The sequence below is a fragment of the Cololabis saira genome, chromosome 18 (assembly GCF_033807715.1).
Source record: "Cololabis saira isolate AMF1-May2022 chromosome 18, fColSai1.1, whole genome shotgun sequence".
NCBI classification, from domain to species: Eukaryota; Metazoa; Chordata; class Actinopteri; order Beloniformes; family Belonidae; genus Cololabis; species Cololabis saira.
The window spans coordinates 26,133,747-26,149,864 of NC_084604.1; the positions used below are offsets into that span (position 1 = coordinate 26,133,747).

General features: G+C 39.8%; 1 protein-coding gene across 3 annotated transcripts; it reads right to left on the reverse strand.

The window, feature by feature from the left end:
* Window positions 1-956: 956 nt before the first annotated feature.
* zc3h14 (zinc finger CCCH-type containing 14) lies at window positions 957-15,322 on the reverse strand. 3 transcript variants are annotated; one of them, XM_061706913.1, is made up of 17 exons: window positions 15,167-15,322; window positions 14,853-14,895; window positions 8,078-8,192; window positions 7,888-7,928; window positions 6,543-6,705; window positions 6,163-6,451; window positions 5,900-6,063; window positions 5,237-5,337; window positions 4,980-5,138; window positions 4,787-4,855; window positions 3,610-3,748; window positions 3,244-3,446; window positions 3,022-3,160; window positions 2,793-2,932; window positions 1,890-1,969; window positions 1,693-1,799; window positions 957-1,490 (listed from the first exon to the last, which is right to left on the reverse strand). In XM_061706913.1, exons 1-17 carry the CDS (start codon window positions 15,200-15,202, stop codon window positions 1,487-1,489), a joined length of 1,992 nt encoding a protein of 663 aa, XP_061562897.1. In that variant the 5' UTR covers window positions 15,203-15,322; the 3' UTR covers window positions 957-1,486. The 3 variants fall into 3 exon arrangements, with proteins under 3 accessions (XP_061562897.1, XP_061562898.1, XP_061562896.1); XM_061706914.1 differs by having other exon boundaries at window positions 959-1,490; window positions 1,890-1,972; window positions 5,900-6,060; XM_061706912.1 differs by having other exon boundaries at window positions 959-1,490; window positions 1,890-1,972.
* Between the last annotated feature and the right edge of the window lie 796 nt (window positions 15,323-16,118).

The window sequence follows — 16,118 nt, forward strand, 5'->3', positions numbered from 1 at the left end:
ACATATACGTATATATGTCTATGGGGGGGGCTGTCACTGACAAGTTCAAGGAAAGTAGCTAAAGTGATGACCCCCATCATAAGTCAGAAACCATTTCCATACTTTTGGATAAAAATTTAATTTTATATCGTTTTACCTGATGAGGTACATCAAAATTCACCTCCCAAACAATTCTGTCTCAGATGTGATATCTAGCTGTGGAGACCAGAAGCCAGACACAGCCTTTAAATGCTTATTTCTGCTGCAAAGTTGTACATGTTTACATGGGAAGGGGCCAGTTTTGGAGCCCTAGTGGTCAGTTGCTGAACTGTAGTTTCTGCCGTTTCCTCTGCTGTAACCTGGAAGTCAGAATGATGGCGCTTGAGTGCCTGATGTTGGAGCCACCCCCCTCTGGTCATTTGGAAAATTGCCTAATTTGCTCCTTGGTCACACATATGCCGGTAAAAGACAGTAAATTTATAGAGACAATATGGTTGGTCATTTATGATAGTTGTAATACCTTGATAAACTGTTTTAACACACTCATCTTCCAAATCTGATTCTGAAATGCTTGATTAGAGACTGAAAATATTATAAGCAGTTGTGTTGGTGCTGCACAATATTCTGTTTTTAAACAGTTGCTCCACTTCTTAAAAAAAAAAAAAAAACCCAAAAAGCTGTCGACATGTATACGGTTTTAGACCATCTCCAGTTGCAGTCGTTAGTAATTCAGTGGTTTGGTGTAGTGTCATATCCTCCAGCAGGAGGTGCTCCAACTCCACACCTTGTGCAGCTGTTGTGTTATGTGAAGATACTTTTAGTATTTGGTACAGTAATTTGGGTACACCTCCGGTACACCACATCATAAAATCTCAGATCTGTTTGCATAACATGGGCTGTTGCAGAACTTTTGATAATCATTACATTTCAATAAAATGCTTTTAAATGTCCCCCAATAACAAATAAGTAATTACAAGTTTTGTTTCCAATGCCTTTCACAGCTAAATCCTGATTTTATTTAAAAATAAATAAATATGAATCACTAAATGTTGAGAAACTTGAAATGTGATAATGAGAAAAGTGATCAGCAGGTTTATAAAAACATGGCGGGAGCATTATCATACCATTATTTTATGATTGATTGCTAGTTACTGTTGTGTGGTTTCAACATGAGCTTATCCTCGAGTAGAAAAAGACTCAAACACTGTCGTTAGTGACTTAAAAAAACATACATAAATCACCACCATCAATTTCAAAGATCATGAAACAAAAGATGACATAAAATAAATATAAACGTACTTCTCAAGTATTTAATCTTCTGAGTGCTTCAGCAAAAAATCATCCTTTCACCTTACAAAACGCTTGTTAAAAATCATCCCAAACAATACATTAAAACAAAATGAAATAACGGTTGACTGTAGAAGCAACTTTTCAGAAACACCGATGAAGAACGTCTTCCACCGATTCACATGTTGACCATCAAGTATCGTCCAAACTCTGGACACGATTAGCTGTGAGACAGAAACAAAGTATTTAGTCAGTGTTCAAAAGTGATGTTTTATCTATTCCTTTGATTATATATTCAAGGAAATAACTGGAAAATGACACTGTTATGTATTATTTGAGCTAAATTCTAGTTTGAAGTAAACTTTTATGTAGAATATCCAACTTTACTGACATTAATACATTAACTGTCAGACTACGAGTATCCACCTGCTCTGTGCTTTCGTCCACTTCAGGGCGTGTCGTGGAGGCACAGCTGTGGTTGGATGGTAGAAGGTACATCCGGCTCGTTTACACTGTGCCGCAAAGCGACAAGGCTGTACACAAGGGGGGCACAAGTTAAATATGCTGATGAACAACCCTTTATGTAATAAATGTCCTTAATGCAAAGCTACGTCTGTGTTCACCTTGGGATGATAAAATGAGCAATCCATCTTTTTGCAGTCTGGGAAGAAGCGACACACACTCGTCGTTTGCACTGGCGGTACTGCTGGAAACACAAACACACACAGGTTAGACACACTATTCCATTTATCACTGCATTTAATTACCGAGTTCGGTGCCTGCCCAGCCATCCTAACTCTTCTTTTTCGACACAATCTGGTTCCTCTGTATCCAACTTTGATTTCTAGGAGACGCTACGGATGCGCAAAGAACGCCATAAGATCAGCTTAGAACCAATCAAGACAAATTAAACACCTGATGCTGGCAGACCAAAAAAACAGACTAGCGCCAACTTAAGAGTTTGTGGTTCAATAGGAATACTTGTGCTCTCACCCTGTTCCTGCCCTGGTGCAATTGGTTCGGCACGTTCTGTACCAGTAGAAATAGCTGTGAATGTGTGCGGCGCCACACTTATTTCATGAGAGGACATTGAATGGATGCAGCTGGCCGGGCCAGTCAAATTTGCACAGAAGAACCAGATGTCTTTAATCATTTAATTGTTTGATTACATGAAAATTGACTGTGCAGAAGTCACATGTTACACAGTTGCTGTGCTCTTTGACAGGAGGTCTGTGGTGGTCAAGTGTTGGGCAGCCATGTGGACAACAAACATGTTTCATAGATTGTGATTCTACCCTAAAGCATCATCATGTGATCATATGATAAAATTGATTTCCATTTCATGCTGAGTCATGTGACATCTTTTGAGGTAATTTATGAAACTGAATGAGAACATGAGAACCATGATGGCATTGTCCTTGGACTTTCCCTTCTTCCTCTCGAAAGAAACCGATGAGAACAGCAAGCATAAAGCCAAATCCCACTATATCATTGACATCAGTGCAACGTCTGCAGTGAGAGGTTACCTGGTCTGGGTGGAGGAGCAACGCTGCTTCTGCGGCTGACGTGAGTGAAGGGGCAGTCGGGCTTGGTACAACGGGCGTCGTACTTGCAATTAGGATGCACAAACAGGCATTTATCCCCAAACTTGCAATTGGGGAAAGTTCTTTAGAAAAACAGAAACACATGGAATCATTAAATTGTGAATGAATGCCACTAGACAACATTATAAGTGTTACTAGCGCAGCTTCTCACTTGCACTGTGTTGTTGGATGATGGTACAGACACTCGTCTCCACTTTTACAGACTGGCCAGAACTTGCAGCGCTCCATAGCCTTTTGTTTCTTAACAGGGATGGCGTCCTCCTCTCCCATTTCAATCTCCATCTCATCATCTACCAAAAGAAAACTGAACGTGAGGGGATAGAAAACGATTTAAGAATAAGGTTTATAAATTAACTTTGATGGGACACCACACCTTCTATTGGTGTAATCGGTCCCTGTAGCCTGTGAAGGATGCTGACTTTGGACTTTCTGTGGACATGGCCAACCCTCTCAGTAACCTTGGTAGGTGGTTTCACATCATCGAGCTCCATGTCTCCGTCTGCAAGGTTACCCAGCGGACTTGGTACCCCGTCTAATGTCACAATGAACTTGGGGCTGGCAGAGTCGTTTCCATCCCTACGAGCATGAGACATACATCAGGAAGGATAAAACACAACAAATATCCGGCAGCAGCATATACTCATCCCAAAGACGTGTGTGTGTGTGTGTGTGTGTGTGTGTGTGTGTGTGTGTGTGTGTGTGTGTGTGTGTGTGTGTGTGTGTGTGTGTGTGTGTGTACCTGGTCTGGATGCTGCGTGCCAACGCGGGCTGGACCTGCTGCCGACTTATGACAGAAGATTCTTCCAGAACCGGTCGACTCATAATGAAGGAACGAGTATCAAACTTCTTTGGCTCAGAGCCGGTAATGACTTCCACACCTAAATGTACAACAAACAGTAGATTTAAAAAACTGGGCAAAACATGAGCACTGTCAAAAACACCATCAAAAGTTCGAGAAAATTCAAAAATATTAATTCAGCCACCCGAAAAACCACGACGACCATTACGGTCTGACGAGACAAAAGATTGGACATTCAGGTTTAAATTCTGACAGATATGTTATGCACAGAGCATCAATTCAGGAACAATGTGCCAACAGTGAAGCATGGCGGCGGTAGCATTGTGATTACAGGATGCTTCTCTTCAGCTGCACGTGTCAGTAGAGCTGGGTATCGATTCAAATGTCAAGAATCGATTCGATTCCGATTCTTAAGATTCAGAATCGATTATCACCATTTGATTCGATCCGATCCGATATTGATTTGGGTTAGTGTTGCCTGGATTATATGACTGTAAAATAACTATTGAAATAATAATTTCACAATAATAATTGTGAAATAACTAAGAAATAAATAACTCAAATAGGCATTTCAATATCCATTTAAAGTGCAAAAAAAGAAAGAAATTGCAACAGCTCAAGCAGTAAACAAATTATTTTAGCTTGTCTGATTTATTCTGTCACCAGACACACAGCTTGCCATGAAGCACCCGGCATTTTTCAGGTATTTCATGACAAACCGTGTCCGATAACAGAGAAACCAAACAAGCTATAGTAAATATAGATACTATGACCTTCATTGAACTAATATAACATTTAGAAATTTAAGCTGAAATGTCCAGCATTTTCTCTAAAGAAAAGTTCATTTAGTTCAGGAGTTTTCAAAACTTCTGGGACTAAATTTCACCAGGCAAAAATGTAATGATGAAAAAAAAAAAATGGACTGATGGATGGAATGAAATGGAAATATAAATCAAGATTGAATCTTTCCAAGATGTCAGCTCGGTACTGCCTGCTTCTGGACACTTCTACCACTAACAGGAACAGTCGGACCGTTGGAAAGTTGGAGATATTTGAGATGGACATACCGTCCATCTCAAATATCTCAACTTAATCATACTAGGACAAAATGGCTCACCGTATTTATTCGTTTCTCTCTCATCATTGCTTTCCAGCTGAAGACGTGACGCTAACGATCTGGTTGGAGCTGTAAGATAAACAAGGATTCAAAATGATATAATTAAATCACCACCGATGATACATTTCCTTTTATTGGGTGTCATGTGAAATAAAGTGAAAGCTGATAAAACCAAGTCACACTTTCAACATACCGGTCGTTCTGGTGGGAGGTACATCTGAAGCCGTGTAGGCTTGCACTATGGGGTCCAGGCTGTGCAGATGCTCTTGAACCAGCTGGATGGCTGCACTCATCTCTTCACTGCTGGCCAAGCGAGTACGAGGTGCCACGGGAACGGTCTGCCTCTGTGGCACTGTAGAGGAAGGTAGGTGTAAGAGCGATACAGACAACCACAGTTTGTGACCTTCAGCTAAACTGGAGCATTATCGCTGAAAGGAGCAGGGAACGTACTCGTTGGGTAAGCTGTAGTTTTGGTTATCGAGTCCTGTGCCTCCGAGATGGCCTTCAGGATCAGATTTCTGCTTGCTTGCTTGCCTGGTGGCAGAGTGGGTCTGAAACAATAAAAGACACAAGACTGTTGAAAGCCAAAAAGAATATCAATGATTTGAGCTTCACTTAAGCAAATCACAACTAGGGCTGGGCGATTTTGGACAAAAATAAAATCCAGATTTTTTTCTCTGAAAACCCGATTTTCGATTTTTTTGGTAAAACTACAAAAGACAATGGAATAAATTGTTTCAAATATTTTATCTTTATTTTTAAAGAAAAATAGCAAACAAATTTCCCTATTGGGAATGAAGTGCAATTGAAAGATGCTGTAAATCCTCCTTGAGTTTAGTAAAGTGACAACATTTACAATTTTCTTGACCAAACAAAGATGACTAGACGAGCTCTGTCTGTAATGCAGCCAGCTGCAAAAAAGGAAAATCGATTTTCCGATTTTCCTTTTTTTAACATCGATTGTGATTAATAAATCCGATTTAGATTTAAAATCGATTCATCGCACAGCCCTAATTACAACTGTAAAGGCGGGAAAATTAAATCATTAAGTTAGCACCCGTCTTGTTAAATGAAAAACTGATGCTAAATATGAAATGGGGTGTTATTACTAACTTCCGTTCTAGTTTGGAGGGGAGGGACACTCGACTGGACAGGCCTCTTCCACCGTAGTTTGCTTCGTCTTCTTCAGCGTCATCACTGTCTTCATCTAATGCCTTGTTCACTCTCACCACAGAACTTGCTACTGGTGCTTTTCGCTTCCGTGAAAACTCTTCCTGCTGTTCAAAACATTATTATGGACCCTCCACTGTATCTGACTGACGAATCGTCAACAGAAACTGAGCATAATTTGTGTTGAAAAGAGAACCTCGTCTTACCCTGCTGGTTTCAGCTCTGGACATCCTGCTGCTCCTGCTTTCCTGATGCCGGATGTAAGAGGAACCTTCCAGGGGTCGACACATGTCCACCGAGCTTGCTGATGTAAACTTGCCGCTTACTACACCGTGTTTATGACCGTGGCTGTTCCCGATCTCTTCGGGTTCCTCAGCAATAAGATCGTAATCCATTTCTGGTTTGATATCGATTACAGCATCGGAGGAAAAGTGCTCCAGGAAGGGCTTAATAGTTGTGGTAAGTCGAGAAGAGCCTTTTTCCAGGATCTCTTTCCTAATAAACAAAGACACATTATGTGTTTAAAAAGGAATACAGCCCATGAAGAATGTATAACAGAGCAAGAGCACTAAAACCCAAAACATGCCTGTTTTCATGAGCAGAACTGGACACTTTAGCTTCAGTCCTATCAGAGCGGGAGCTGGACACTGTCAACACCTTCTCTGCTCTGCCATTTTCACAAATAGACAATTCGCTCTTTCCTGCCACTGTGACCGTGTCAGAGTGCAGCTGCCTCAGGGATCCAGGTTCTAAAAAAAAAACAAACAAACAATAATGCAGACAAGCAGGAGGCAAAAATCACAAAATTATACTTTACAAGACAACATAACACCTTAAAAGCAAATGGCAGGCAAATTTATTTATAAAGCACATTTCACACGACGAGCATGGACTCAAATACACACAATGTGCTCAAATACATAAACAAAAAAAATTACAGGGTTACAATAACAGAAACAGACAAAAGGATGACAATAGAAAAATAAAAAACAAGACAATAATTCCATTAAAACAAAAGTGCTATCACTCAGCCAATCGTGTAGAGTTTAGTCAAACGCCTGTGCAAAAAGGTAAGTTTTTAGTCTGCTTTTGAAAGAGGGCACTGTTGGAGCAGAACTTAGTTCCTGCAGCAAGGAATTCCAGAGAGTGTAGTAGTGACTGAAAGCACCGTGAGCAGATCTAGTGTAAATTCTAGGTATGATGAGAAGACTCCCATTTGCTGATCTAAGGGATCTGTCCGGTATGTATTCAGTGAGCATGTCAGCCATGGAGGAGGGAGCTAAGCCATTCATAGATTTAAAAACAATAAGAAGTACTTTAAAATGTACTCTTTGTTTAACAGGCAGCCAGTGAAGAGAGGATAAAACAGGAGTGATGTGTTCATACCTCCTGGTTTTGGTTAGAATTCTGCAGCATTTTGAATAAGCTGGAGTTTATGTAATACTTGCTTTGTCAGTCCTGCAAAAAGTGCATTGCAATAATCTAATCTACTGGAGAAAAAAGGCATGAACCAGCGTTTCAGAGTCTGATTGTGACAGAAAAAAAAGTGGTTGAAAATTCAGAACAACCTGAAGACACTAATGCACTATAGGTACTTCCGTACCTGAAGTAATTAAAAAATACCACATTTAATACCACTATATGTGCCGAAGCTGAAATTATTTTGCTGGGAAAGTGGTACAATAAGCCTGAGGAAATTGTTTAATAAGATTCCCCTCCACAAATCACTGAATTACTGAGTTGTGCATTCAGACGAGATTAAAATGATCTCATGACCTCTATGTTTGCTGAAATAGGGTAGGTCATTTGCAGTGGAATCTCGACATCATGCATTCAAATTGGATTAATATCGAAGATGTCCTCTGTGATTATTACAAATGACAGCAAGTCCTGCACATAATGAGTCCAGTGCAAATAGGGCATGATCTCACCTGCAGCAACGGATCTTAATTTCTCCAGGACACCATTTAGCCTGAAAGCAATCCAGAAAATGAAAGTCATGGTTGAATGAAAAAAACAAAACTACATTATTTGGGTAAAACATAACTTTTAAAAAAGGTAAGAAGTAAAAGGGACAAAGTTCAGGACACAAACAAGCCCACAACTTTGCTTAGATCATACCAGGCTGTGAACTTGATGGTGTTGTTTCCCAGGAACAGGGAGAGGTCGTCAGTCATCTGCTGGGGGGTTTTCTTGTTGGCAACCATCACCATGATGTAGTCAGGCAGCTCCTCATCTGCACATTAAAAAGGATGACAAAAACAAACATGCAAACAATGACATCTCTCTGCAGGCTCCTCTTACAACACACCCACTTCATAAAGTAATTTCTCCTGTTAGAGGTACAGTACAAGGGGTTTTGTTTCTAGACTATTGGTTTATCTTGCAACATTCTTACAGACCCTTGGCGTTAGACATGATATGGAACGCAGATGTTCCAGATTTGGACCTTATGTTTGATTGGGATAAGGTATGGATTAATGTAGGCGTAGCATCCAGAAACCCTGATCATCAGCAAATTCATCACAATTGTATACATAGGGTTTATTTAACACCTATGAAACTCTATCTAATGAAAGCAATTGACGATCCAACATGTACTTTAAAAACGATCGGCAGTTTTTTCATATGTTTTGGGAGCGTGCCCCAGTGTCCAGTTTCTGGAAAATAGTAGCACTCAATCTCTCTAAGATGTTTGAAGTTGAGTTGCCTTGTTCACCAGATGCTCTTATTTTAGACCACTTATCTAAGCTAGGCTTGACACTGAACAAAAAACGAGGATTGTTAGCGGGTATTACAGCAGCCAAGAAACTGGTGGCAACCCGGTGGAAACCCCCACATTCATTATCCTTTCATGCATGGGTTCTATCTTATATGGATATTGTTTATTTAGAGTTATCAACTGCGCGAGTTCACGGTGCAAAGGAGTCAGCAACAGAGGCTTGGCTTACACTTTTATCAAAACTTCCTAGCCTCTTAGCCCAACACAGATTGAGAGATGATGTCCTGGATCTGCAGGGTTCATACACATTTTAACCAACAAATTTCCATGACTTTTCCAAGACTTTCCCATGACTTGGCAGCAAGTTTCCATGACTATACATTACCTCTAAAACATCAATGTATGAATGAAATATAGGAATAAAACTATGTAAAAAGTCACCACAGTGGAGATCTAATGACAATTATGGTTTTATACAAAATAAACATTTGTTTAAACTAACACTGATAGAACAGCACTATGTTGTAGTATATTTTGTATAGTAATCTAATACAACTGTAATAATAATCGATCTGCATGATTCGCAAGATGCTAGGCACGTCACGCGTGAAAACGCGCAAGACTTTTCTATACGAAATATTTATAGATCAATTTTAAATCTACCTTTATAGGCTGTTATTACTAAATGTTATCATTAAGTGAGAAAAATAAATTCCATGACTTTTCCAAAACTTTTGGGGTAAACTTATGTTTCCAAAACTTTTCCAGGCCTTGAAAATTACATTTTCAAATTCCATGACTTTTCCATGTTTTTTCAAAACGTATGAACCCTGCAGGGGGTGGGTGGGTAATGTCTGGGGTTATGATTTTATTTGTATTTATTTATTTATTTATTTATTTTTGCCCTTAATGTGATGGAGGCATGGCACACAACCTCCTGGCTCGACCACCGTCTGTGCACAGCCGATGCTCATGCCTCTCTAGAAAATATGGAGATTTGCTGTGGTCTTGCTACCTCTGACCACATACCAATAGCTATGTTGTTAAATGTTGACACTGTGCCTCTCCTGGTGGATACTGGGATTTCTGTCAACTCAGAGAAATTAAACTGGGCTAATTTATCTAAGGAGGTCATTAATGGATATACCGTTTTATCTGACAGCTTACTAAAACATGTTGTATTGCCGTGGGATGCCATAATGTGTCTAAATAGGGCTGGGCGATATGGCAAAAAAAGTGATCACGATTTTTTTTCCCATATTGAATGATCTCGATTTTTAATCACGATTTTTTTTTAAATCAGAGATTCCCCCTCCCTTCTGGAATAAAATAGAAAGAATCCAGAGATTAGTTTTTTTTTTATTAACAAATAAAGCAAATAGCATGTTTTAACAAGAATCCAGAATGCTACCAGTGGTACCCACCGAAAAAACTAGGGATGCACCAAAATGAAAATTTGAGGCCGAAACTGAAGCGGAATAAAATTTAAAGACTTGGCTGAATACTGAGTACTGAATAGCCTACGGAATGCGGTTGTTCACAGTTTTTCATTTATTTTGCCATTTTTTTCACAATTGCATAGATAAAATTGCAATGACATTATTAAAAACAAAAACAGTAAACTAATATGAGTTGAGCCACTGTCAAGCAGCTGGCGATGCGGTTGCTTAAATTGACCAACAGGTGGCTCTCTAACATCACAGATTGTGTACTGTGCGTGACTCTGACGCTGGTTAGTAATTAAGGAGTTAAAACTCACTCGCCACTTACAGGACTCAGTAGCCAGCAGAAACGGCAGTTTTATTACATTTATTAACTGTAGTACCGCTATTATGAGAGGTTATTTCTCACAGTATTAGCCTAAAGGGACTTAAGGCTGATTTATGGTCCCGCGTTACACCAACGCAGAGCCTACGGCGTCATCTGGTGAGCTCTGCTTGTTGCCTCCGCGCTCCGACACATTCACTCCGCTGAGCGCGCACACACACGCACGCACACACACACCCATGTCGGGGCCGCGGAGTTTCTGAAGTCGGCGGTGATGAGTAATTTGTGGTACAAGCAGAGCGAATCACAACTTTAATGAGTGCGGTTCGAATACACAATACATCCACCACGAAGGGCATTTTGTGAATCCATCACACCCTCCTCCTGTACGCTCGGAAGAAGTTGTCCGGCGAAATAAATAAATAAATAACCGCTAACCGTGAGTCCCGGTCGGCTCGAAGCTAAGCTAACGCTAGCCTGCGGTTGTTGTCTTGTAGTTTTATTCTCTCTGGTCACGCTTGCTCCCACCAGTGCAAGGGAGGCAGATGTGACTACTTTACTGCCTATGGTCAGGCAACTTGCCGCGGCATGTCATGCATGATCAATTAATGCAGACAGCGCGGTGCCAGGAAAGCGGGTTGTGATTTGGTTGTCGTGCACTTTGCTGCAGCATGTTTTGCACGTGATCGAGAAAGTAGACCCACAGCTGATCACCGTAATCGAACTTAATTTGATCGCGATCACAAATCGAGATCGTATAATCGCCCAGCCCTATGTCTAAATATAAACTGTACTGACACACAACACGCTGCTGACATTTGTGATTTATATGATAATATTATAAAAGTTCTACATGCCTCTGCAGGGTCTTCCTGTAGTCACAAGAAGGTGTTTAACATTACACCTGGGTGGAACGAGTTTGTGTCTGAACATCATGCTGCAGCAAGGGGAAGCCTTTATACTTTGGGTTAATGCAGGAAGGCCTAGACAGACCTTGAGCATAAGAAACAAACTAATGCTAGATATAAATATGCTCTTCGTCATATTAAGACAAATGAGAACACTATTAGAGCTAATCTGTTTGCCAGGAAGTTACAAAATAACAACCATGGTGATTTTTGGAAAGCAATAAAAGTGATGAATAATCATAAAACGTCTTTACCATATGACATTGAAGGTGTCTGTGGCTCAGATAACATTGCAAAACTATGGCGTGAGCATTATATCAAGCTATTTAACTGTGTCAAGAGTAATCTATGGAAATGTATGTTTTAACTACCGACAATCAATTTGGGTTTAAAAGAAAACACAGTACTGATTTATGCATCTATGCCTTAAAGGAGATAGTTACTAAATATCAAAGAAAACTCTTCTGTGTTTCTCTGCTTCATTGATGATGCCTCTAAGGCACAGGTGTCAAACTGAATCCCAGAAGGGCTGGTGTCCTGCATGTTTTAGATGTTTCACTGCTTTAACACACCTGATTCTAATTACCGGTAATCATCGTCATCAGCTTGCCATCAAAGTCTGGATAGTTCTGTTGATGACACAGTCACTTGTATCATGGTGCAATGAAGCAGGGAAACATCTAAAACCTGCAGGGACACCGGCCCCCGAGGACTGGAGTCCGACACCCCTGCTCTAAGGCATTTGATAGAATCAACCATGAAAACTTATTTGTCAAATTACTTGAGAGAGATGTTCCTAAGTATATTGTTAGAATTCTTATGTATTGGTATGCTCAGCAAACATTCCAGGTCAAGTGGGATAATACCATAGACATATATAAAGGCTAGATGACTCGTCCGCGCTGCTGCGACGTCGTCACACGGCGGCCATCTTGCCACAGGAGAGCTCGCTCACTTTAACATTGTGTTTAATGGTGCATGTTCTGCAAAACAACCTTAACTTGCTCAATACTCAACAGATTTTCAAACAGTTTGGTTTGTTATGAACATCAGAGATGTAGTTATGACACTGCATACTTGTGAATAATTATGAACATTGAAAAACGTACTTTTATATGAAAATAACCAGAAACAGATAGCTATTACAAGGTATTTATATTAATTCAATATTTCTATAGTATTCTTAGTAATATTTATATTTACATTATAACATATACACATATATTATTACATATATATAGTAATAATATATGTATATATGTTATAATGTAAATATAAATATTACTAAGAATACTATAGAAATGTTGATTTAATATAAATACCTTGTAATAGCTATCTGTTATTTATTTTTATTTTCATATAAAAGTACGTTTTTCAATGTTTATAATTATTCACAAGTATGCAGTGTCATAACTATATCTCTGAATTGAGCAAGTTAAGGTTGTTTAAGCAGTACATGCACCATTAAACACAATGTTATGAGTGAGCGAGTCTCCTGTGGCAAGATGGCCGCCGGTGAACGACGTCGCTCTGCATTGGCAGCAGCGCGGACGAGTCATCTAGCCTTTATATATGTCTATGGATAATACTGTCTCTGTTCCTTTTCATGTGGGCAACGGGGTCCGTCAAGGAGGAATTTTATCTCCTATTCTTTTTAATGTATATATGGATGACCTTTCAAGACAGTTAAATGAATGTAAAACAGGTTGTATTGTGGGAGATCATGTTGTCAATCATCTCATGTACGCTGATGACCTTGTTGTACTCCATATACTGCTGGGTTACAACAACTGTTAAGAATATGCACACAGTATGCCAGGAAAATTGATATTAACGATAACGCCAAAAAAAGTAAGGTCATGGTCGTGAGATCTAAAGAGGACAATAAGTCGTTTTTTCCTGCCTTCCACCTCTCAGATGGTTCTTTAGATATGACTAAGGAATTGAAATATCTTGGACATGTCTTCTCAGATGATCTTATGGATGACAGTGACATCCGCCGTCAATACTGTAAAATATATGCACAGGCAAATACTTTGTTGAGGAAATTTTTTTATGTGTTCTACAGATGTTAAATGTGCTGTTTGGGGCTTATATCACCCCGTTATATACAGCTCATCTCTGGTCTTCTTACAGAGTGAAAAGTATGCAGAAGCTTAGAGTGGCATATAATGATGCCATGAGGTTGCTGCTCCGTGTTCCTAGGTGGCACAGTGCCAGCCAGTTATTTGTGTCCTCTAATGAACCAACATGTCAGACACTGGTACGAAAGCTAATGTTTAATTTTATGTGTCGGCTGGATATGACAGAAAATAGCATCATTATGGCCTTAACCAGCCCTATGGTGGACTATCGGTTCACAGCCAGGCTTCCAAAGCACTGGCATGATAGCTTGCACCTTCTTTCTGTACAGTGATGATGTTTTTTTTTTTCTTTTAAAAGTATGTAATGGTTATGTGTTTGTGTATATTGGATGTGTGTGGGCGTAATAAAGATTATTATTAATGCATGTGTTAATTTTGCATTGTTATACTTAATAATATGCAGAGGTGTCACGTAACGAAGTACAAATACTTCGTTACCTTACTTAAGTAGAAATTTTGGTTATCTATACTTCACCGGAGTAATTATTTTTCAGACGACTTTTTACTTTTACTCCTTACATTTTCACGCAATTATCTGTACTTTTTACTCCTTACACTTTAAAAACAGCCTTGTTACTCTATTTCATTTCGGCCTTTAAAAAAAAACTATCCAGTTAAATTGCTCCATCCGGATAGAGTGAATTTGGTTGTGGTTTTTTCAGATGTTCTTGTCCAGTTTTGTTCTTACATCCGTTCCCTCAGATTCCTGCAACTAAACTTGGATGTACATTCCAATAAAGGTTAGGATAAATGATAACATGCCTCTGAAGTTTGACTTTTTGCACCATTACAATACTTATAGGCAACTAGTCATCATATCTTCTGCTCTCTGAAACACATGTTAATGCTCAATAGTACACATATATGGTTCTTTAATATATTTGCATTATACTAAGATGCATTCATTTTCAATGGCCTTTGTCCTTAATGGCTTTTTCCCCCCTTACATTACTTTTACACTTTAAGTAGTTTTGAAACCAGTACTTTTATACTTTGACTTGAGTAAAAAACTTGAGTTGATACTTCAACTTCTACAGGAGTATTTTTAAACTCTAGTATCAATACTTCTACCTGAGTAATGAATGTGAATACTTTTGACACCTCTGATAATATGGGCATGACTTTTTTTTCCTTTTTCTTTTGTATTTTTTTGTTATTACATTAATCCATTCATTTGTTGTTGTTATGTATTGGTGTTTGTTTGTCAAAATATCAAATACATGCACCATGTTGTTTTAAAAAAAAAGGAAAAAAGAAATAAAAATTTGATCACAAAAAACCCAAACCAAACATGCGTGTGTAAGTTGAGCAGGACCCCAGGGTGAGCAGACACAGGTCCAGGTGAGTTAACTCACCTATGTAAGCTCCCAGCTCCTGCAGTTTGCCTTTAATCGCAGCCTAAAACACAAACAACAAAGTATGTAGCATGTTAGCCGCGTCTGTGACAATCACCAATAAAACCGGGGGGTCGATCATTAGCTACAAGTGGGTTAAAACGGCGACTTGTCTGGATATAAACGTGTAATTGAATTATGTGTGAAGCATGAGAGCCCGTAAACAAAGACACGACAGTATCTGCAAGAATGACTCACTTATGCTAGCGGGCTAATGGGCTAGCAGCGGCGCTGGCACGCTGACCTAAACCCGGGGAAACTGCGATGTTACTCACTCGGATTTTCTTGCTGATTTCAGCCCCGATTTCCATGATTGTATTTGTTTGTAACCGAAGCGATAAAGTTAAGGAAAAACGAACTACTTGACAGTCTTCACATTGATCAATCGGGAAACGTGCGACGTCACGAACCACGTGACCCCCGAGCGTGGCCGAGCAGGCACGAGAGAGTCAGGCAGCTTCGGAAATAGATGAGAAAAATACATACATATGAATAATAGTGAGATACTACGGAAGAGTATTAGGGCCATGCAGGAGAAAAAATATTTTATTGTGCACTTCGAGAAAAAAGTCGAAATGTCGAGAAAGTAGGTGCAACAGCTGACTTTGTGGTGTAAAGAAAATAACTTGCTCCTGAACACATCCAAAACAAAGCGGAGATAATCATAGACTTTAGGCGAAACAAAAGGGACATTCAGCCCATTCACATTGGTGAGACCTGTGTGGAAAGGGTCAGTGACTTCCGCTTCCTTGGGGTCCACATAGAGGATAAACTGACCTGGAACAAGAACACCACACAGGTGGTAAAAAAGGCACAACAGTGACTCCACTTCCTGAGAATCCTCAGGAAGAACAACATCAGCCAGAGACTGCTCGTGTCCTTTTACCGCTCCACCATGGAGAGCATCCTCACCTACTGCCTCTGCCCAACGTTTGCCAGCTGCACCAGCCTGCACAGTGGCAAACAGGAAAGAGCTCCAGAGGGTCACCAGAATGGCTGAGAAGGTTATAGGGTGCCCTCTACCCACACTTGTGGACCTTCACGGCTCTTACTGCCTCAGGAGAACCAACAACATTATGAAGGACTCATCCCACCCGGGCCACTACCTGTTTGAGCCACTGCCGTCAGGAAGACCTACAGGGCCATCAAATCCAGGACAAACAGACTGAAAAACTGTTTTTTCCCAACCGCTGTCAGAGCCATAAATGCCTCAAACATTCTTTAATT